The sequence below is a fragment of the Watersipora subatra genome, chromosome 3 (genome assembly GCF_963576615.1).
Source record: "Watersipora subatra chromosome 3, tzWatSuba1.1, whole genome shotgun sequence".
NCBI classification, from domain to species: Eukaryota; Metazoa; Bryozoa; class Gymnolaemata; order Cheilostomatida; family Watersiporidae; genus Watersipora; species Watersipora subatra.
Genome location: NC_088710.1, coordinates 55129059 through 55152186, shown reverse-complemented (window position 1 = coordinate 55152186; position 23128 = coordinate 55129059). Strand labels below are relative to the sequence as shown.

Here is a 23128-nt window from a genome sequence, read left to right as displayed (position 1 = left end):
GCCAAGAATCTAAAACAAACATCTTGTTGTAGCTGATTTTGTTCTAAATGAGCTATCTACCTTCAGTATTAGCTTGAGTCCAAATATCCTTATATATGGATAGTCTTCACTTCAGTTGTGTTTGTCGTTCAGTGCAGAGGACTCTGGTTAGCTGGTGCTATAGTGTTATTCACTGTCTGCGTGAGCGTCGATGCCAGTAGGTGGGAGTTAGTCTAGTGATGGTTAGGTTACGGTTTTACAACAAGGCTAATCCAACGCTATAGTTCATGTAACGATGCCTTATATATATACGCTACTGTACGTACACCTCCAACCAACCCTCGAAAGTCTAGGTTGGGGTTAGAATAGCAGTCTAGATGTAAGATATTACGATACAATATATATGTTGATCGATCAACTCTTAGTATACAATTAACTGATATTGCTTCCTTAGTTGCTAGACATAGATTGAATATAACTATTATGCAACTTCTATAGAAACAAATGGACTGAATAGGAGTTGTGTTCCTACTATGGTATGGCTATGTATTGAGTAAATAATTCCCAACTCCGCAATCAAATGATAAGACTATTGTACACGTATGCAGCACGTAAGCAATGCATACTTGTTTCCGTTAGTGGAAGATAATACATGCTGTAGGAATGTATTGTAACTGCTAAGTTCCCTACTTAACAACTAATCTCTTCACATTTACGTGTGTGGGAACATCGCTAATATACAGCTATTTCAAAAGCATGATTTTTTACTATAACAATCTCTACCAGATTCTTATGATATTAAAGACCTTGAAGACAGGTAATTTTTTACAACATACAGCAAATTTTTTTGAAAAGGCCAAATAGCATATTCATGTTGTGGTAGTGTCGGGACACATAAACAGAGTATTGTTGGAGTTGTGTTACGGTGTCATTCAAAGCTAGCAACGCCCTTCGTCCGACCTTCTCTACGACAACGGTAGAACCTGATCCAACAAAAGATTGTCTCCACCACGCGTCCTTTATCCGCAAGGATATCATCAAAAAAGCTTTCCGTTTCCTTTTTGATTTGCGGCGTGGTCCTGGTAAGTCGCTTTCTTATATTGCTTCTTATTTTGTTACTAATAATTAAAAGACCGTTAATATCGCGCATAAAACCTTCGGAAATTTTGGGGAAGTGGTTTAATTTCCAACAAAAATGCATCACAGTAGCAAGTTTAGACTATCGTAGTTTACCAATTGCATTTTGTCTGTATCAATCTGTTCCTGCAATTGTTTGTAAATGCAAGTGCTTGAATAATTAGTTTGCTCTTTAACCTTGGATGTTCTGTTTTTAGGGTCTCATTTGCATATTTGATTGGTTTAAATGATGTATGAATGTTGTGATTCGGTATAATCCGTCAAACAAATAATTTGGCTTTGATCTCTTTTTAGGTTTTGCGCTCTTGTTACCACACTTTCATTATCTTCACAATGGCTCCCGGCGGTACTAAAAAAGGGGTAAGATATAGTCTCCGATTTTTCTTGTGTGGTTATTTAAGTTGAAAGGCGTTGTAAACGCCAATGCTTGCTCAATTTTATTTGTTTCCGTTTCTTCTGTTACAGAAGAAAGCATCTGAAAGCATCAATGCTCGATTGGCTCTTGTCATGAAAAGTGGAAAATATTGCCTAGGTTACAGACAAACGTTGAAAACATTGAGGATGGGTAAAGCCAAACTGGTGATTATCGCCAACAATACACCACCATTGAGGTATGAGACTTGTATGCCTACACTCAAACAATATTTATTACTCACTTGAGTTGACAGAATGCTATTAGTTGAGGGTGTTTTTAGGCATCTTGGTTGCAGCATCTATACATGAAATGTGGAGCATTATTTGAACCAGCGATAACAAATATGTTGTCGAGTCATGTTCAACAGGTTTGTAGACCTTTTTCCACAGTGAGACATCGGAGCGAAAGCAAAGATGGTGTCTCGCTTGCATTTGATCGGTATCTTCACCTCATTTTGGTTTACAGAAAAAGTGAGATTGAATACTATGCTATGTTGGCGAAAACTGGAGTTCACCATTACAGCGGCAATAACATCGAACTTGGTACAGCATGTGGTAAATACTTCAGAGTCTGCACCTTGAGCATTACTGACCCAGGTATGGCAATGTTGAATGTAACGAGCTTCAAGTAAAGTGAAAGACTAATCAGTGTGGAGTGATGTATCATCTTAGTGGATCCTTCAGAGTACAACAAAACTGACGACATATTTTAGCTGACCACAGTTAGATATTTTATGTGCACATCTTATTTTGGCTGAAATGGTATTTTCAATTTGGATATTTGTTCATAGGTGACTCGGATATCATCAAGAGTATGCCATCTGAAGGACAATAGAGGTGAGTGCACTTAGCTACAAGCATGTATATTTAAACTAGCATGTAGAATGAATAATGTTGTTGTACGTGTATCGGAGAATAACCCTCATCATGTTTTCTGCTCAGATACACTTATTTGTGAATCTCAAATATTTTTATTTACAGGTTGTGATGGAGAATGCAGGAGGAAAGAAAACGTAACGGATGAAATTTAATATATTTTATTGTTTCATAGAATAAAATACCGTTACCGCATTTATTTCGTCTTGTATAGCAATAATGCGCCGGTTTTATTAAAAACAAATGGAGGGCTATAATTCCTCTTTTGGTTGGTGTTTAGTAACAAATTGTATCAAATCTGGTAGACTTCTCCCACCTTCATGTTGAGCTTTGAATTTGCCTCGGTGGTACAAATTCAATGTTGGGTATCCTTCCACCTGCAGCGAGTAAATTGATAGAGATTGTATTCCAATGAGTACCATCATCATATCTGCATTTCATTGTATTCTGAAATGCTGTTTCATTCACATTCTGGTACATTAGCAGATACAAGCGGACTAAAAATTCTGTTAGGTCTTATTAGTAATCGTCATGCAGTAGTAATTATATAACACGCACATAATTCAGGTGGGCAGATATGTATGTACTTTCATACCAAATATGTGGAGCCAATAAAGCATCACATGTGTTCATTTGTGCATCCAACAAGAACTATTTCACAAAGATTAAAGCAATGTAGTACTATTTCTAATATACAGCACATGTATGATGTTATGAGAATGTAAAAGTCTGGACAAGCTGTGAACAATAGCTATGTTATGAAGATTGCGAATTTTAATCAGTAAACTTTGTAAATGAAGTATTTAATCATGTAAAAAGCAGAATGCATTCTCTACAACACTGCAAATTCAGGTGTTCTGAGGCAGTTTGCATTGTCGATGTGAGGTTTTGCACAATAATGAATATGTTTGCTTCGACAACTAAAGTGTGTTGGTAGCACAGCAAAAGTGCATTAGTTCTCTATCCTGACAGAAAAGACAAATAATTTGTTACAAAATCTGATCATTCATGTAGAAAGAATTGCTATTATTGTAAGCTAATAACAACAGGATGTTTGAAATACTTGTGATTTTACTAGTGCGCGCATGTATACAAAGTTACAAGCATACTTCATGATTGGACATGGAACAAACTAAGTGCAGTTAGAGACGGTGAATGTATCGATTTGGATGATTGATTTAAACATGAATGGCACAATTTTTAAGTTTAATCTTTAAATTGTGGTGGTAAACTTAAATGTCACCAAATTGCATCAATGAGCAGGAGCTTTAGCGTAACAGTTATGCCTAATTTATTTAACTTGGATTCAACCATCAAGCATATCAGTCACTGTTCTCCAAAAATATAAACTGCTGGAGCAATGCTGTGAAGATAATGTTAATGTCACTTGCACACTATGGCGTTTTTCGAAAGCATGTCTCAATGGCTTTAAAGTCGCGGTCAGCCACTATTGTTTAGTTTTTGCAAAGTGAAAGCATCAAACCAGAATGAAAGGAAGATAAAAAAAATGTGCACAGAATATGCATCGCAGCTTTGGTGAACAGGCCACACATTGTAGGGTAACCATAAAATCAGAAGGTGGCATGAAAGTAGCTAAAATACCTCAACAGCTTATCCTCTTCAGTGTATTGAAAGTAAAACTTATTTGTGTGAGCCTTACCTTCTGTGCTTTGCATATATGGCTGTATTCTTCGCAGTCCAGTTTTGCTATAACGACTCCGCTGTTTCTTTTATAGTGCTTTCCTAACAACTCCCATACTGGAGCCAATCTTTTGCAATGACCACACCTAAATGAATATAGAAAGAAGCAGTTAATACTAAATATTACATATATAACTGTGATAGGAGAGGTTATTGGAAATAACCAGATGATGCAACCAATGAGCAATTGGAAGCAATGCTTTCACCAAAATGCAAATAATGACCAAGGAGTAATCTACAGGCTGTTAGTGTCAGAACTGGTACTTACATATTACGTGAAATGCAGTTGAAAATTGAAACAGTTATACAAGTAACAACCTCACCAAGGGGTGTAGAATTTTACAAATGTTATTGTGTCCGTTGACCCTATCGTATCATGAAACTTGGCTCCTGTTATAGACAATACAGACTCTGTATCCTACAACACGACGAAATGGAGACGCTAGAACATTATTCACAGTTGCAAGCATAGACACCAATTCTAGCACCACATTAACCTAAAATGCTCGTCATACCTGACAAAAGTGTGCTAATACTTTTTACATACGGTATACCTGATTCTTTTCAATGACTAGTGAATCAGAAAAAATAAGTTGCAAAAAATTCATGAAAGACAACTCCGATTATACAGTTTATTAGTAAAACAGCTTTGCTTTAGAACATTTTTAATAGAAGTATGAATACAGTTGAATCGTAATAATGACCTTCGTCGTATTCTACTAACAATTTCAATAACTTCCTACTACTTCCAATATGTTTGTGACGCGTGTTCAATATAATACCAAGGTGACGTTAAGCAACATTCAGCACTGCCATACACTACACCTACAACATTGATGAAGGCCTGTGAAAAGTATTATTCCATTGTTTTCATACACTAAACCACTGTTTTCAACCACTGCACACCACAATGAGCCTAACAAATTGTGTCACCTCATCATCTTCACTAGGAATCTTTTCATCTGCTTCATCAGCATCATTTTCAAGATTCAGACTATACTGGAGATCAACAAATGTTTGCAGGTCTTTCAGTTCTCTTGTTCCCTCATATCTGCTAGTCACTGTGCCTTTGTTGAAATACACAAGTGATGGATATGCTTTGATCCCCAGCTCAGCGCACGTACTTTTATGCACAGAGCAATCCATCTAAAATCACAGTACTATGAGCTCTTTTTTATGCAATGCTGCCCAATCTCCCTACCAATTATGCACATTCAAACAATATTTAGCAAAATTCACTAAGTAAACTATAAACTGGTTTGGGGGGATATTTTTTACCTTGGCAATGACAGTTTTGGTCTCCAAATTGTATTTCTTAGCAAGTGCCTCCCAAGTTGGCTTCAGAACTGTGCAATGCGAGCACCATGGCACGTAGAACATCACAAACGCATTGGGTTGTTTGAAGATTTCAAGAAAGTTGTCTGCTGTCATCACATAGACAAAACCTTCGAGTTCAAATTGCTACAGAAGACGTAAACCTAGTTAGTTTTATAGTAGACGCATAAAATAATATGTCTAGACTGTTTGTGAGACTGCGGTCTTGGTCATATGTTTCGGCTAGCAGCTTCTAAACTTATAAGTAAATATTATATTATCTTATATATATATGAATGTGAAAGTATGTCTGTCCTTCCAGCTATAGCCATTATTAGAATAGCGTAGCTGGACAACAACGCTGTGATACACCATTATGCCTACCAGCATTGTTAACTAGCTTACTGGAATTTTCCATTGGCAATGTGCCAGGCTAATAGCAAGCAACTCTTACTACTTCTCATTGTTTATAAGACAAAACACTTTTCTCTTGATATGTAGTTTGAGAGTTAGAATCGCTAATGTTGTTACATGTTAAATACAAATCAACTTTCTGTCCTAAAAGGTTTTTCTACTACCCGGTCAACGCCGTGTAGCAGAGCCAGTATCTATATATTTCTCAAAGTATGTGGATCTAAGTGTCATTCTGGCTATAGTGCACGCTGACTATTTTACCAATGCGGCCAAGCATTACAATTCCCCTGATAAGAAATATTTTTTGCAAGGTTCAATTGCTATATCTGGGGTCAAGGCCAATTCTTCTCACTCAAACAATTTGAGTGTCTCCGTGGGAAAGCCTCGACATCATCTTTCCGTTCGGTCAGACAAAGACAGTACTATAATATCTCAGTTTTACATTTGTACCGGTATTGAAAGGTACCAGTATCATCGTATTCAAAGTTTTGATGGATAGCTTCTGATGGAACAGTAACCTTTTTATACACCCACACTTTTATACAGGAATTGTTATTATTAATTCTACATATTCAGGATGTTTATTTTGTTCTCTCAGTTCGTATTAATTGTATCATTACCGAATCATCTTTTATTGTAATTGTAGCAAATCCGACTTAATTTACCGATTACTTGCTAACTATTTCACGTTTATATCTAAACTTTTTTAATAATCGTTTTATTTTTTTTAATTTATTTGACCTGCACGAAACATTTTCTTCATGATATGAAGTTTAAAAGTTTGACAAAGTTTGAAAACCTTCACAGTTGTTTTTATTTTCTCTTTCAATTCATTTCAAGTACACAAAACTTTTTTCTCATGGTATGTAGTTGGAAAATTAGAATGGCAAATGTTGTTATCCGTTAAATACAAATAAATTTTCTGTCTAAAGACTTTTATTACCCGGGCAAGGCCGGGTTGTACAGCTAGTTTAATATAACTGTATTGTAATCAAAGTAATATATATCATTATATTACATTAATTATATAAAACTATCTGTGCTACCCGGCGTTGCCCGAGTATTAAAAATCAGCTTAGAAGAAATGAGAGTTGCCTGCCACTTGCTATTAGCCAGGCAGAATGCCAATGGAAAATTTTAGTAAGCTTTAAGATATTAAATTAATATATTAATTTATCATAGCTAACATATTGAATATATTCTACAGTTATAAATTAATTTGTGAAGTTTTACCTAAACCATGGTGAAAGTTGCCTATAAACTTGCATTTTAAAAGTTCCTTTCCAATGCTACAAAGTTGTACAAGTCACGAAACAAAAGTAAATTATCAATCTATGAACACAGTTGGAATTTTTGCAACGTTTTTGTTTTTAATCCTATCTGCTTACTTTGAAACCGTTAGTTACTATTATCTGAATATCAACTCAGAGTGAAATATATATTCACAGACATTCAAATTATCTCTATACAAGAACAATAGCTGAGCTGGTGAAACTTTTGAGGAGTTGGCTTCTTACAAGATTAACAAAGAAGGTATCAACTTACAACCGCAAGATAAGAACTACAAAGCTTTCAAACTTGTTTCGAAAAACTGAGTAACTACACAGTAAAACAGGCTGTTGCAGAGCTCCTACCTTAGTGATTGAATCAATGTTGCTCGTATCCTCTACAAATTTGCTGAAGGCGGCTAACGTTCGTTCACCGTGGAACCTTACTCCATTCTGTGGACTTTCTCCGCCATACGGATCATACAGTAGCAACCTAAAAAGCACCGCTGAATATCCTGATAAGCACTGATAATCTTATGCTGGTTGTAACTGAGTTGAATATTGGCAGAGGATGTTTGAAACAGCAACATATTCGCTGTCGTGTTTGTTATTGACATACTGTTGTCATACTTGCTGTCATACTGTTGATCCTGTGTATACATGCGCTGCTACGCAATGGTAAGATATCTTCTACAATGCATTTAATAATAGATCTCTGTAACCAAGCATGAATAGTAACACCTACGTTGGGTAACCACGAATATTCTCTTCAGAGCAAAGTTTGGTCTCAGCTGTACAGTCGACCTGTAATGAAACCATGGCTACTATAAAATAACACCTGAGATTACAATAATCATTAATAATAATCATTATAATATTAAAACTTTACTTCTATAAAATAGATTATTAATTACCTTGGCAATTTTCAATTCGTCTGGTTTATAACGCTGAGATAGCTCTGCCCATGTTGGCATTAGTTTCTTGCTATGACCACACCTAGTGTAATCAAACAAGGTGTTATGCATGCACTATGATATGATCATAAATATCTCAGAGGGTCATCTTACCTATGAGAGATATTCATGAATCAACTTGACCTGGATGAAAATAATTCAACAAACAGCCTGATGGATAACAAAATGGCATCGCATGTAGAAGCAAACAGTATTCACTAAAAACTCACTGAAAAATCCAAATTGAAGTTAACTCGACATTTACAGTCAAACCTCGTTGTATAAGTCGATTCCAGTCGAGGTTTACTTCATGCGTTCAAACTGTCTTATGTTGGAGCAACTATTCTTATGTGAATACATGGCATTTTGTTTGACTTATACTGAAGCCCCAAAGAATAATAAAATATTTCGTGTAATTACACATAAATTTAAAACAAATTCATTATATGAAACCATGTAAAAGCAAATATGTTTAAAAACTAAATTATTACAGCATTAATTAGTAAAAAACGTTTTTATTGTTACTTCATCATATACACATCACATACTCAGCAATGCTTTGATTAGGGGGGAAAGTGAGTGACAGAATTATGCGGCTTAACTTCTTCTAACCTACACTAGAACTACTTTTAAAATTTATATATTGTTAGTTTTTTTTGCCAGTTTTTACTTATGCTTACAAAATTGTGGTATTTCAAAAAATTTCGTACATCAGATGTTGAAAATATGTAGCATAACTTATACTAGATATACGTAGTTTAAACTAATTGTTTTATATATTTTTGGTGTGATTTTTAATTTTTACAATTTTCTTTGCTTTGACTTACAAAGCTGTAGTTTTGAGAAACTTTAAACTTCATCTGTTGAAAATTACTTTGAAAGTCATGACCAATATTTGCTCAAATTTTACTTTGTATATATATGGAAAAGTTTGAATGAAAAGGTATCGATCGTAAGTCGGATTTGACTGTGCATGCCAATAGATAAAATGTTAATATTGCCTGATGACAAACTTACCTCTACAAATATGAAGCACAAACTTACCATGGTGCATAAAACATCACAAAAGTAGCTTCTTGATGAATATGTTGAAAAAAAGTTGCTTCATTGAGATTTAGTAGCTCCTCAAAAGAAATTGTTGCAGAAAAAGCACTGGGTGTGCTAGCAAGTAACAGGAGAAGAGAGATGCAAAAGATTCCATACATTATGGTATTCAACCATTTCCTAAAAAAAGCATTTAGTCAGTCAGAGTAATAAAAATCTTGCTATGATATCGATTATGATTTTTGCCCATATTTAAATCAACCAAATATTGATAGACAACTCCTAGCACGCTGACAATACTGTCAAAGGCTATTTTGCATAATCCATCAGGTTTGCGCCTAAATAGAGAGATAGAAATCATGTTACGTTGTATAGGGATAAAATAAGGGATGCTGTCAACAATGCATTCCTTATCTTTTGATTCACAAAATATGATAACACAAAAAACCTCCTTTTTACTTGGAGTTCATGCTATGGCTAGTCAGTTAAAATTGCTGGTAATCTACTCGTGTATCAGATAGTGCAGTATCAGATAATGCAGTATCAGATAATGCAGCATCATGAATTCATTTACATCAGCTAAGTTCTTTTTGAAAATAAATACCTTCGGATTGTGATAACAAAAGATATACAGTATATAACAGTCACGGCGGACATTATACCTAGCTAACCTCATCATATTTTCATAAGGTAGTCACTGACAATGCGAGTCTGAATTCAAGAAGGCCTATTCAATGAAAGTTTATGTCGATTCAACAAACTGGCCGTCAAGCATTACTGAACTTTAAAGTACTTACAGATAAGCGGATAGAAAAGCTTAACTGATGCAGAGTCCTAATGCTTAAGACTGAAAAAATGGGCTCATTACCAATTACATACCCATCAGGCTTCTTTCTAATGAGCTTGTCTCAGAGTAGTCTGAGAAAATTTTGACTGAACTATTCTGCAATGAACATCGGCTGGCAGTGTCTAAAATATACAAATTAGGGACTATAGATAAGGCAAATGCCAGTTAGTTGACTCACAAAACTCAGCATCAAAATCTTAACAAAATTACCAACAATGTAGATCAGACACTAAGAGATGATGCTGCAGTCGATCGCGTGCCTACCAAAAATGTGTCTGGATACAAAACGGCCACTGTACCTCTTAAAAAAAATGTGCAACAGACTAACCAAAAATTTTTATGCAACAAATTTAACAACAAACTGCTTCAAACCACAGGAGCTGCTGAAGCGCTGCATGAAAAAGTTAAAAAATGCAATGTCATGAAATAAGATTTGGTAAAAATTTGAAACCTGGTTGTATAACAGCTACCAGAAAGACCTGCAAGTGCAAATAAGACAACAAACCAAACCATGTCTCTGAAACTCCCAACTCAATTGTTTTGCAGCATGTCTAACAGTCAGAAGAAAAACTTGTCGAACTTTTTATGAAAAGGCGGGCAGAGAGCTCGGACATACCTGGCATTTTCACAATGGCCATATTTAAAAGTAACTTTAACAGTGAATTGTGATTTCCAAGTTAGTCAACTACCAACTGAGTAATAATGCTTGACACAGTGAAAACATACCAGTGTTACGGTTTTTCTACAATAAACATACTTTATTTTTATATTAAAAAACTACACCTCAACATATTAGTCTAAAATGAATACTTCACAAATTATGTATTCACTACGGACTAAGAGCCTACTAAAATGAAATTCTCGCAAATAATTCAGCCCTGAAAAAGGCTATGAAAAAGATTGAAAATTCTCTCAATTTGCGCCCAGTCTCTTTAGGCTTTTAAAGATGGAGGCAAGTTTTATTCAGCTGTAAGCTGAGCAAGATAAAATCGTCTTTTATTTTCTATGCTTTATTGAAAACATATCTCATTGGTCAACAAGTTTCAGCACATGCTGTCTAACCAGTATAAGTAAATATTAAACAAAACTTGGTTGATTTGTATCATTCTACAGTTCTTTGTTTGTCTCTACGGCAGATAAAAGGTCCATTGCATTCTGTTGCTTGGGAAGTAATTTGAGATTTTATAAATATGACATGAAATGAAGAATAAGAAAATTTTTCTTCAGTGCAAATCAGAGATGAAAATTAGACTCATTATTTATATAGATATATACACACAATGACAGGCAAGGTCATATGTCACTTAGAGGCAGTTACAAAGTTAAAATAGATGGAAATGTTGAGCATAGATTCTGAAAGTTATCAATCTTTATTATAATATGATAATCTGTATGCATGTATCATTGAACACTTCATGTGAATAATAACCAGCATGTTCATATGTAGCCTATAAGAAATAACAAGGTTTTGAACCCCTAGCAATCTGTACCCTACTTAGAATAGAGTAACCAAACATTACTCAAAATAGTAAGTCTGCAACATCAGCTATTGTAAAAACATAAAACTGCTATTTTTTTCTAATTTATGACACACAGAACATTTGTTTGCATCGCAATAAAAAAAAATTGTATGTACAAGTGAAAAAGCTGTATGTATGTGAAAAAGCTTTAGAGGTAGAAGTGCGACTGCTAAACAAAACTGATAAAGACAGCTACGCGTTACTACATTTGCTAATACAGACAAATTGAGCAGGTTCAAAGGGTGGCTCGAAATTGTTTAATAAGATCAAGGTACTACTACACATTTCTTGCAGATTCATAAAGCAACAGACAACTTTTAAACATTATAATCGAATTTTATTTAAAGGTCTAACATAAAACTCCAATTGGTTGTTAGGTTCAAACTCGCCTGCTATTACCACCCAATTATGGCTGTCACTAGCCATAATTGTTATGCGCTGACAGAAAATCTACACCTCAACGGGCAAAACATCGTTTGACTTCAATCAGCCACCAGTCAACGCAATTCGATTGATACCAACTGGTTTAAGAATTTTTCTCAAACATACAACACAACGTAGAAACTATCAATATAAGTCGTCGAGGAAATCATTTGTGATGTTAAATCCCGCATAATAAGTTGTTGTATATATTTTAAGCACCATGCGTAAAGTAAGTAAGTATAGTAAGTAATGCATATCAGAAATGCTGTACAACGTTTTACGATTGCATTTGAAAAAATTCAAAAATTACACAAACAATATAAGGTTTATTCAGGAGTACGACTACTTGTAATTCGCCAGCAACTATCTGCACTAACAGCACAATAAAGATTGCTCATATATATCTAACTATTTGAGCATGAAATAAAAAAAGTAGCTGCGTGTAATTGGTGTTGAATGGGATGTACCCATGCAACAGTAATGCTACGACAACGGTATCGTTTGACATTTTTATTGGTTTATTACCTGAAATCGTCACTGCAATTGGGCAAGGAAAACTCGCTTGTTCCACTTCGCACGCTTCTGCTTCACGATGGGCGTTTCAGCTCAGTTGTTGGTAGGAGAGTATAATGTAGAAGCAAAGGGCATGCTATCAGAACTCCTTTTTGTGATCATCGCAGATATCTTTACCGACAAAAAACTTTTTGTTTTTTATTTGCTAAATTGAATGTTAGACAACTTTTTAACCCCTATTACAAGGTTTTTTATTTTACTTAAACAATATTTTCAAACTTACTAGCCCTGATTAATGCATAGATATCAGTTTTACAGAAATGTTATTGCACTATTTACTTAAACCATATATTTTAGTAGTTTTTATTGCATAATCAACGTGAACCATTATTCATCGCCGTGATTTCCAGCCCATACTCTTGTTATATCTTATTCAACTAACATTTTCTTCTGTATTTATGAAATTAATTGGTTTTTAATTTGGTTAAAGATAATTATCATTATTTAACGTATATTTGCTAATTTTGTGTCGTTATCAATGTCTGTTTCAGGATGATACATTAAGTTTAAAGCTTTTCAAATGCGACCTGCTAATTATGTTATAGTTTTGAAAGTATCAGCTAGTGCCACCCTGCGGAACTTTAGTTTGGCAACAGATATTTTTTACACATTAAGAATAAACAGTTTTAGGTAAGTATGGAGCCTCACATATATAAACCAAAGTTTAGACAACTTGCTCGGGGCATGAAAGGATCTGAAGGCCCAGTATTTAATTCAGTTGGTGACAGATTTTATATGGTCGCGCCAGAAGTTGAAGTTGATGGTGAACCTGCAGGACAGATCTTAATGGTTGATACGGCAACAGATGAGGTATTGTTCAACGGAACAGTGGGTTGATATTTGTCAGAGTAATCAAATAACTTCAATAATCAAAGACTCACATGTTTTTGTATTTTGGCTGTACAAAAAAGTGAATTATATAGTATGCTTTAGTAATTGTGAAATATAGGCACTTTTTATAGAAAAGATAATATTGAAAATATTGTACAAATGATAAAAACAAAGTTCTGTATAGACACTGTTGTATACAAAAGCAACATAGTTGGAAAATGCAACTATTGTAACTGGTGCTAAATTCCTAAAAAAAATGGTCACTTTTAAATTAGTAATAAAATTAGGTAAGGATAAATTTTATCAGTGTAACAAGAATGTACCATATTAAATATTCACATTTTGACTTGAAATGCTAGCACATATAGGCTTGAGCTTTGAATGCCCGGGTGTGTTAAAGGAGTCCGAGACAAATGATGTAAAATCGTATTTCTGGTCATCAGTTTGCAGGTTGGATACTGATTGAAGGACCAACAAGTTAAAACAGTGCAACCAATTATGCTCGCTATCTGAGGCTCATAAGACAGTTTAGTAAAGGCAGATTTGTTAAAAAAGGCAGATTTGACAGGAAATGATGTCAAACTATGGTTAGATATTGATCTTGTTGATAACGATCATAGAGCAATCGAAGAAACAAGGTCCAAAGCATTGTGTATTTTTGACAGTTGTAATGCCCACAGAAACCGAATGTTTAATAGTCATTTTTGGAGTGACACAGGTTAGCAACAAAAAGTGAGTTGTGTTTGAAAATAGCAAAAACATAATTTTAACTAGAATGTTTGAAGTGCGTACTGAAAAAGCTGGTTGGTCACAATGTTGAATGAGATGGCACAAATTTGCTGAGGCAATATTTGTTTCTTCGTAAAAAGCTGGTTGGTCACAATGTTGAATGAGATTGGCACAAATTTGCTGAGGCAATATTTGTTTCTTCGTTTGCGCTGCTCTGTCTTCACTATGCCAATAGGAAGCAATTTCAGTCGATGTATACATTGCGCAGCAACAACTTTTTCTGATTAATATCATGCTTAAAAAAAGTGTTATAGAGGGAGCCTATAATAAGTGAGAGAGTGCAAATAGAAGCAAGCTTCTCATAGATCAAACTATGATAATTTCAAACTCAATCTTGGTCTATTAGATCTGGTATATTGTTGATGTTTTAGTATAAAAACTGGTAAATTTTTTGTAGGTATCGAGTCCATCATGAAAATACTCACTAGACCACGATGCAGAAATTCAGTAGTTGATGTATGATAATTTCCATTTTCTGTTGAAACAGCACATTAAATTTAATTACAGGCATGGTTTTTGAGCAAACTTATTTTTCTGGTGTTTACAAGTCTGTAAAAATAGAGTAAATTACTCTGACAAAAAAATTTATTACGAAGTCAATATTGTGAATATAACAAACTAAAGAAAAAATAATTTTGTTATGACTGCAGATCTGGTGCTATCATCTTATACAGAACTATCATGAGCACATTGGTAATGGTGAAATTTGTAGTTCTCTAAACATTGTAGTCTGTCATCATTCTTTTACAGTAAGAATGCGCAGACTCTTTTTGCTGGCTTTTATGAAACAAAATTGTCAGTCCCTGCAACCAATCTCATTCCATTTTAATCTCATAGTCATCAAATTTCAGTCAACCAGTACTGACAATGAGTGCTCTTAGCTAGTCTTGAAGCTTGCTGTCATTTTCTTCAAGCATGGTTTAGGTGCTTTTAATAAATAATTAATAGATCTCAGGGTGCATGTAAAAACTTCTTTCAGATATTGTGTACAACTGCTCACAGACAACATTTTCAAAATCATTTGTAGTATGTGCTTCCTTTCCAAAGTATTTCCTAACAGATTTTCTTCAGCCACATTACATAGAGCGCAATGTTAAACCAATTACGGTTGATAAAATAAATCTGGTTGACTGCTACCAGATTCGAACTAATATTCAAGGTTACCATAGTCCACAGTCCATCTGTTGGAGAGTTTGGAGGTATACCAGCAGGATGTCAGATGGATACGGAAGATAATTTGTGGATAGCTGATATGCGGCTTGGCCTTCTTTGCTTTGATACAAAAAGTGGAAAATGCAGACAGGTATTTCTAAAGCAACTCAAACACATTTTAGAGTTAATTGGGGTTGACATTTTTAAACATGAAATAGTCTGTGATATAAGCAGCTGTTTTAGTAGGTGTATTGGTGGGTGTATTAGTTAAGCTGAGTCAGTGCAATTCAAAATCTTGACAAATATCACGCAAATAACATGTAAAAGTTCAACTTTTGGTCACTAAAAATGAACGGATACAGGTTATGCAAGGGCAATGAAAATGGTGAAATGGACTTCCATCATAAACATAAATTATTATCTGCATTATTTATTTGAATAAAGTTGAGCAATTGCTGACAGGATTGTCATCTAAAGAATAATATTAGCAGACATAGAGTAAATGAAAATATTCTCAACAAGTTGCAATAAGATTCACACATTATTCACACAGTATTTTGTGTAGATCTGCACGACAGACTCAGATGGGCGACCTATGCAAGGGTGCAATGATTGCATTTTTGATAACAAAGGTAACCTTTGGTTGACAGCACCTGCTGGCCCTATTGCTCCAGCTCCCTATGAACGCTCTATGCAGGTAAAATATATCTTAGTTTTCCAATGCTTAGCTTAAAGACTAATATCACCAATTAGAGCTTTACTGTATCTTATGTTGCTATAACACTTTTTCACATATCCATCAGCTATTTTGTAGGAACCCTTTGGATCCCTTTATTGCTACAGTAGGGAGGGAGTGATGAAACGAATAGACAGTGGTTACAGATTTCCAAATGGTGTTGCTGTGCAATACGATGGACCTGATGCTATCAATCTCATTGTGGCTGAGACCCCTTGTAAGACGTTGTGGAGCCTTCCTTTTACGAGAGACAATGAAGAGAATGTCGATGTCTCACAGAAAAAAGTATTTGGCTCATGTCTTGGTAAGAGAGTTAGCCACATCTTTTCAATACTATGAAGATAATTTATTGATATGCTTGCTTTATTCTTAGCATCCTAGTATATCATGGCTGACTCATGAATCATCAGAGATCCAACTATCATATGCTTCTCTTAGTAACTTCTGTCAGCCTCCTTATTATCAGTATAGAGATAAGCTGGTTTTTTACTAGCAATGATTCATAACAACCCCAGTTTGACCGCTTGTAGATGAATTTGGCAGAAGAAAGTGTTGACTACAGTGATTTTTTCCACAAACTATGTCAGCTACACTGTTTCTACAAATATTTTTCTACCTCAGTAATAGCAGTGGCATTATGCAGAGATATTATACATCCTAATGAATGTGGGTTGTTAGCATAGCTTGTGCTTATAATCCTTTCAGATAAAGGCATTAAAATACGACAAAGTGACAAATGACCAAACAGAAGGTAGAATTCCAAAATTGATTATTTAAAGAAATGAGGTTGTTGTATTGCTACAGGCAGCCATGAAGGTGGACCAGATGGCATGGATTTTGATTCTGAAGGAAATTTACTGGTAGCCAACTGGGGCTCTGGTTATCTTGATGTAAGTCATAGAAATCCATTACTTCTTTAGGCTGCATACTATCATTGGCGACATGTTGGAAAAGGTTTGTGGCTTGAAAAATAATAATCAATGATGCACATCATTCAACTGTAATCTATTTTTTGCCCTGAGCAGTGTTAAAATTGAACCTAAAAACATCTAACTTGAAAGACCATATACCCGTATGTTATGCTGCTGGTTAGTGTTTCGATTAACTAATTAAATTACATGGCATAAAACAAGTATATCAGTTGACTAAACTTGCTTCAGGTCAAACACTCTCCTGATGAGCTCAATATTATTAGTAACTAGTAGGAACAGCAACAATCACTACACTTTACAACTTTCAACATCTAAAGAGTTTAAATAGTCAAATGCTGAACAGAAAAGGTTATTCTAGGTGTTTGGCAAGAGCGGAGGTCAGCCCCATAGCAGAATCAAACTTCCCTTTGAAAGAGTTAGTAATCTACACTTCCAACCTAAGGACAAAGAGGTGTATGTGACTGAGCATGACAGTCATGGTCTTTGGTGCTTTACCTGGCTTTATCCTGGTGCCCCTCAGTACTGTGAGATGTAATTTATATACGCTCACCTTGTTCTTTTCTATAAATCTTGGTACTTCAAGAGTACTATTCTTTATTTTATCACATTCAATTTTTTGGAGATGACTGCTCAATATTTTTGCAATTTAAAATACATTACAGTTGACTTAGTCATAAATAGGTTCGGCTATTATTATCAACTCTTATGTCGCCAGTCTCTCAATAACAAACATCAGCTATCAGAGTATTTGCTCAATCAGCACAATGGTACAGATCAACTTATCAACTTTGTAAAATACTACATGTTCACGCTAGCTTAGTCCGGACTCTAGTCCTGTGTTGGTCACATCTAGCAACCTACTAATAATTCTATTCTATTACTATTGCCACTAGTTCAACAATCAAAATTATATGACAGGAAAAGACAACTCTGCGAATCAACTTATGTATTCAAGCCTCATGTAAATACTTCAAAAAGGAAAAGTTTAGTACAATATTTAACTGGGTATCATATATAGCAAACATTGCTTCTCTTACTAAAAACTACATATATTTTAATAATCAACCTTCAAAACTAACCAGTTTTGAAAAATGTAAAATGCCAATTGGATAATATCAAATCTCAAAAATGTCAAGAAACTAGCTCGGAACGGATATTAACAGTGCTAACAATTTTTTGTATTCACCAAATATCGTGATTTTATGGCCAGTGGTCAGTGATCCCATAACCTACAAACATTAAATGTTGATGAAGATTGCAGGCCATGGTTTTCATTTATGTGTAGTAGAGACATGCGTAGTGTGCATACTCATCGTCAGTAAAGCCTTTACGAATTGATTCTCGCTATGGCAAAAGCTACTGTAATTTATCTCCACTTGTGAGTGATATACACTTGGAGTACTACATATACACTCTATATGCATAGGGAACCTGAACACACCCTAATGCTAAACTTACGATTATTGTCATAAATTGTGATAAACCACTCAAATAGACTCACTACAAATACCATGCTAATCATATGCTCTACCTGTCAAATAAATAAGAAAAGTTATGATAAGACCGTGTGAACTCCTATGCATATGCTACATACATAGATTCAGCTTCTGGAAACTAACAACAAAATACAATTAGCTAATATGGATTTTTTCTCCGACTTATTTAGAGCTGCAAAAGATGATATTTTTGTCAAGGCAATGACAATAGCAATTATCTGTTATGAAATTGAGAATCAATTAAGCAACAGTGTTATATTCTCAATGGTGTGAATCAATTTATTCTGTCATTTTTATCGTAGTGCCCGTAGTTCAGTCGCATAGCTTCTGAAACTTAAAGTACAATACAAAATAAATCCAGGGCAAAATCTTGAAATTTTCACTATTGATTACCCTCAACAAGTTATAAAATACAAGAATGGACCAGACGAGAGCAGAATATAACTGAACTGATAGCCCACGATGCAACGGCTAGCAATCTGGAAAACTTGAGTTGAACATATGTAACAAATGTAGTGACGTAAGCCATTTAAATCGTGAGTGATGTCATAAAATCCAAGCTACAAATAAATCCAAGGTGTGAAATTATTTGAATATATATATATAAATAAACCTTTGGCTAAAGGCCGAGAGCTATTAACGCAAACAGAATTTCATTTAAGCTGAGATGAATTGTGGCTACTAATAGCAGTTTATCATATCGCTAAAACGTTTGGGAGCTAAGGCTCATGTGTAATTAAAGTTTTTGACTTACTTTGTTAATCTTTTATTAAAATAATAATAAAAAAGAAAAATGCAATACTATTTAATAAGGCTTCTTTTGGCAAACAGAATAGGTTTTAACCACAATAATAAGTTAAATGTGTTACTATTGATTCATGGAAACTTGATTTGAGTGTATAGGAAGAAAATTTTGGTTTCAAATGAGTTTGGACAACTCCTAAAACAAATACTGATAGAAGATAGATGTCGATATATGGAAATATAAAAATGATTGTTCAACAGCCAATTAAAAAGGAGTGTTATGTAATTTGAATGTAAATGTGTAGTTTGAGTAGGAAACTGTAGAGATGTCACCATAAAGTTTAAATATTAATAAACTCCAAAAGTCATACAAGGGAGGAAGGATGGGGCACCCAGACTTCAAACGTCACACGTAAATGTGCCAACTGATTTATTAATTTTCAGGCTGATTCCCAAGATCTGAGTTCTGACTGCGCCATGAGTTAATATAACCCATTGATTATAAGACATACCTAGGTGTTTGGTATTACCATATGCTATTACCATATGCATAAAAATAGGTTTTCAACAATACCCATAAAGTGCACAAGCAGTTAAGACTTGAAAATGCCATTGCCACATTGGACAATTGTCACAATTATTTACATCAGGTGCTACTCCGTGTCAAACTTAGTACAACCACGTGATGCTGTTGCACGGAAATATCACCAAAACAAAATACAAACAGAGAGTGAAGTCAGACCACAAGATAAGCATGCAATATGTACAAACAGCAAGACACCCAAGACATCAAAAGATCCAATAATGTAATTAGAACACATCAAAAAGCAAATAAAAAACTCCAAAGCGGAAGGAGTCCATCACAGAAAATGGGTCAATCACCAAAAAACCACCAGAGAAACATTGGAGAAGAATCAGATGATTACACGTATAATGATTTGTCATTTTCTGTCCGACTTGACCTAGATACCAGGAGTACAAGCTCCACCCTACATGTCTACATCATGTACACCAGCTAGAGACTTACACAAACAAGATATCTTCGCACACCTGACATAAAGCATTGAACCTCAACACTCAACCTACTCCCCACAAGCTAGCCTAACCACAAGCTAAAGAACATGAGCAAGAACATAAAAGAAAATATCTCCAATGAGTCGACCTCTCTTTCCTGGGGGCTCAGACGCTCTCATGTCTGCCTGCTGAGGAGCTTCTCTCTCTCCTGCCTGTGGTGTCTTTTTTCTTTCACCACTTACTGAAACTCTCTGCCTATAGACCCACATAACTCTCAGTTGACTGTCGAGACTAATAGCCGTACAGGACTGAGCAAACGAACATGGACAACCCTTTGAGTAAGGCTGTAACAGTCGTTAGCTATTTTACTTTTTTGCCATTATTGTGTATTGTGTTATTGCCATTATTGTGTCATTGCCATTATTGTGTTATTGCCATTATTTGCCTCTATTATTGTGTAAAATTTATTTAGTTGTGTATTTTAATTGTTGGACTTATGGGATTAAAAATATCTTTTACTGGTAAATATCAGTATTGCTTACAGTAGCTTAACACTTTCACTAGTACCTGAACCAGTACAGTAATAATCAACTCAGTTTCCATAAGCCAAGCAAAAGTGCACAAACTGAACATAGCCAAAAACTCAAAATAGAACAAAATTACTCTAAAATTTCAACACTGATGTTGTGTGTGAATCCGAATTAGTTATGCATAACATAATTCCCCATATCTATCCATAACGATGCCCGCTGACCGCAGTGCAAGACCCAACCATGGCAACCACTACCAACCCAACCTGAACCAATTGTATGTGACTCTGCAAGTAACACATAATGACCAACAACACCATGTTACATAAAACCAGTGATAGGCAAGCATGAATATAACGATAGAGTTTGAGTGGCAGAATCCGCAACGTATTAGAATGGCATCGGAAGAAGTGTTTTTCACTTTCAATAACGGTTTCGTTTTGACTGCGGTGTGTCAAATAATTGCCTCCCTTGCAAGTTGACCAAATACTAACGTTACGTGCTAGAAAATTACTGTTCATCAAAAATATTTCCTAGCTCACAGTAAGAGTTTGTAAATTAACATATGTTCAAAAGCCATTTGAACTGAGAGTGTCAGCTAGCAAAGTTTACACATCAAAACAATAGGAAATTCTTGCTTAATATTTAGCATCGCCGTAGGAGGGCAGTGTTAGAATTACTACGCATGGTGCTAGCTGTTATTATTATATTTAAACATAAAATGTACAGAAAAATTTTCAAAGTTTTTTAATGTCTACATCTATTATGTTTTTACAAAACATTAAATAAAAACATTATAATATTAAGTGTAAAATCAAAGTAATGAACGTATTTTCAAAGCGAAGGTACATGAGTGTTTTGGTTCGACGCTCTACATCTACGATAGGGCATTTGCAGTTTGACTACCGACGAAGGCGGTCGTGATAAATTATGAGCTATATTGACAAAAAAGTTTTGACAAATTATTTTAAATCTCAAAATGGATGAACCACAGATTCGTGCAGAGCATTGTTTTACTACAACTACAGAAATAAACGCAACGAGAGATGAAAATCGCAGCCCGACAAGTGGAAGTTCGAGCGAAGCCTATGCGGAGGAAAGTAAGCTACCGCGCGCCCAGCGGAACCGGAAACCGAGTTCCGCCTCCAGAACGAAACGAAAGCGAAAGTGGAGACCCTACAATGAGTTGAGCTGGGACGAAAAGAAGATGCAAGATGACAGAGAAACACGCAGAGCACACGAAAAGCGTGAACGTTTATCAGCAGAAGGCCATCCGATTGCTCCTTACAATACCACTCAATTTTTAATGGATGATCGACGGACACCTTCTAGTGGTAACTTGGCATTGCTTTGGAGATGTTGGTCTCCAGCAAATGCAATTTCGAATAAATGTGTTGGAGAAGATATCATAAAAGATTCGCAAACAGGTCACTATGTTGAGCACAATAATGTGTCGGTAAACCAAATGGGTTCTGTTGATAGTGATATTGCAGATGATGCGAGAAAGGAGATATGCAACAACGATGAATCTGACCGTCAAACTCATAACTTTCTTCACAGTGCCACTGATGGTTCGCTTGCCCCTGTTGAAACTAGCAATGGCGAAAAATCGGGTAATAGTCTTGTTGGTAATCAGCAGGAGTCTATACAAAGCTATATAATGGACGATTTTAGTCATACTTATGCAGATATACATGCAGAACAGCTGCAGACTATGAGTAAGGCCGATTTGGTGGAAGAATGTTTGAAGCTAGAAAAAAGGGTGAGGTTTTTTATTGTCAGTAGTGTAGTCATTATTATCATCATGTGTTACATGCTTGTGTATCAAATTGGCAATGTGAATACATGTAATAGATCAATAGGTTGAAGGCCTGGAAAAACGGTTGAAGGATTGTAAGAGGAAACACAGGAATGAAAATAAAGGTCGGACAGATGCACATCTTTTGGAGAAGATAAATCAGCTACAGGTGAAGTGGGTCACAACTATGTTCAATGACATACAAATTTATAAAATATTACTGTATTATTTCGCCATCAGTTACACAATGTGCATAATAACTTGTGCTTCTTTGATTTTAGGCTGTAAATGCCCAATTACTAAAAGAACATGAAGGCACGGAAAACACCTCTCAATCTTCTTCGTCTGATCCTGGTGCTCATCTATGATATTTATGGCATGCTCCCAAATGGCCAGTCCCAGTCGGTACTTCCAGATAAAATGTGCAGTTTTTTTGCAAATCTGGCAAGCATTTATTATTTGTTGATTCTGTTACATTTTTGGTGGTATCTTCTATGAGCTTTTGCTCTGTTCAGTCTACCAACTCCAAAATTGTAGTTCAGTTAGTATATATGCTGATTTTTTGGCGTTTTTGCCACACTTCGTTACATAAAATCTCCAACTATAAAAAATCAATAAACTGACTGACATAACCTAGTAGTGG

At 35.2% G+C, this 23128-nt stretch overlaps 4 protein-coding genes across 4 annotated transcripts; 3 read left to right on the top strand and 1 right to left on the bottom strand.

The window, feature by feature from the left end:
• Nucleotides 1–1011: 1011 nt before the first annotated feature.
• Nucleotides 1012–2601, top strand: LOC137391129 (large ribosomal subunit protein eL30-like). The gene is made up of 6 exons (XM_068077493.1): nucleotides 1012–1061; nucleotides 1411–1476; nucleotides 1582–1727; nucleotides 1997–2127; nucleotides 2322–2367; nucleotides 2512–2601. Exons 2-5 carry the CDS (start codon nucleotides 1450–1452, stop codon nucleotides 2363–2365), a joined length of 348 nt encoding a protein of 115 aa, XP_067933594.1. The 5' UTR covers nucleotides 1012–1061; nucleotides 1411–1449; the 3' UTR covers nucleotides 2366–2367; nucleotides 2512–2601.
• LOC137391125 (thioredoxin domain-containing protein 5-like) lies at nucleotides 2552–15265 on the bottom strand. The gene is made up of 12 exons (XM_068077489.1): nucleotides 15248–15265; nucleotides 12416–12574; nucleotides 9980–10069; nucleotides 9101–9280; nucleotides 8018–8099; nucleotides 7849–7907; nucleotides 7470–7596; nucleotides 5386–5568; nucleotides 5041–5253; nucleotides 4431–4525; nucleotides 4067–4193; nucleotides 2552–2783 (listed from the first exon to the last, which is right to left on the bottom strand). The coding sequence occupies exons 4-12, from the start codon at nucleotides 9259–9261 to the stop codon at nucleotides 2658–2660; spliced, it is 1173 nt and encodes a 390-aa protein (XP_067933590.1). The 5' UTR covers nucleotides 9262–9280; nucleotides 9980–10069; nucleotides 12416–12574; nucleotides 15248–15265; the 3' UTR covers nucleotides 2552–2657.
• Nucleotides 13093–17568, top strand: LOC137391127 (diisopropyl-fluorophosphatase-like). The gene is made up of 6 exons (XM_068077491.1): nucleotides 13093–13273; nucleotides 15243–15386; nucleotides 15801–15932; nucleotides 16050–16275; nucleotides 16776–16861; nucleotides 17262–17568. Exons 1-6 carry the CDS (start codon nucleotides 13100–13102, stop codon nucleotides 17436–17438), a joined length of 939 nt encoding a protein of 312 aa, XP_067933592.1. The 5' UTR covers nucleotides 13093–13099; the 3' UTR covers nucleotides 17439–17568.
• A 4027-nt stretch (nucleotides 17569–21595) lies between these two features.
• LOC137391126 (protein HEXIM2-like) lies at nucleotides 21596–23104 on the top strand. The gene is made up of 3 exons (XM_068077490.1): nucleotides 21596–22449; nucleotides 22550–22654; nucleotides 22767–23104. Exons 1-3 carry the CDS (start codon nucleotides 21667–21669, stop codon nucleotides 22851–22853), a joined length of 975 nt encoding a protein of 324 aa, XP_067933591.1. The 5' UTR covers nucleotides 21596–21666; the 3' UTR covers nucleotides 22854–23104.
• Nucleotides 23105–23128: the final 24 nt, after the last annotated feature.

What these genes read in the sequence shown, in the direction of transcription:
- LOC137391129 (XM_068077493.1), top strand. Translation starts at nt 1,450, where the DNA reads ATGGCTCCCGGCGGTACTAAAAAAGGG. An exon ending in CCGGCGGTACTAAAAAAGGG is followed by an intron (nt 1,477 to 1,581) that starts GTAAGATATAGT and finishes CTTCTGTTACAG; the next exon opens with AAGAAAGCATCTGAAAGCAT. An exon ending in AACAATACACCACCATTGAG is followed by an intron (nt 1,728 to 1,996) that starts GTATGAGACTTG and finishes TTTGGTTTACAG; the next exon opens with AAAAAGTGAGATTGAATACT.
- LOC137391125 (XM_068077489.1), bottom strand. Translation starts at nt 9,261, where the DNA reads ATGTATGGAATCTTTTGCATCTCTCTTCTCCTGTTACTTGCTAGCACA. An exon ending in ACGAATTGAAAATTGCCAAG is followed by an intron (nt 7,908 to 8,017) that starts GTAATTAATAAT and finishes GTTTCATTACAG; the next exon opens with GTCGACTGTACAGCTGAGAC. An exon ending in ACATTGATTCAATCACTAAG is followed by an intron (nt 5,569 to 7,469) that starts GTAGGAGCTCTG and finishes CGTCTTCTGTAG; the next exon opens with CAATTTGAACTCGAAGGTTT.
- LOC137391127 (XM_068077491.1), top strand. Translation starts at nt 13,100, where the DNA reads ATGGAGCCTCACATATATAAACCAAAGTTTAGACAACTTGCTCGGGGC. An exon ending in TTGATACGGCAACAGATGAG is followed by an intron (nt 13,274 to 15,242) that starts GTATTGTTCAAC and finishes CTAATATTCAAG; the next exon opens with GTTACCATAGTCCACAGTCC. An exon ending in CCTATGAACGCTCTATGCAG is followed by an intron (nt 15,933 to 16,049) that starts GTAAAATATATC and finishes GCTATTTTGTAG; the next exon opens with GAACCCTTTGGATCCCTTTA.
- LOC137391126 (XM_068077490.1), top strand. Translation starts at nt 21,667, where the DNA reads ATGGATGAACCACAGATTCGTGCAGAGCATTGTTTTACTACAACTACA. An exon ending in GTTTGAAGCTAGAAAAAAGG is followed by an intron (nt 22,450 to 22,549) that starts GTGAGGTTTTTT and finishes ATAGATCAATAG; the next exon opens with GTTGAAGGCCTGGAAAAACG. An exon ending in AGAAGATAAATCAGCTACAG is followed by an intron (nt 22,655 to 22,766) that starts GTGAAGTGGGTC and finishes CTTTGATTTTAG; the next exon opens with GCTGTAAATGCCCAATTACT.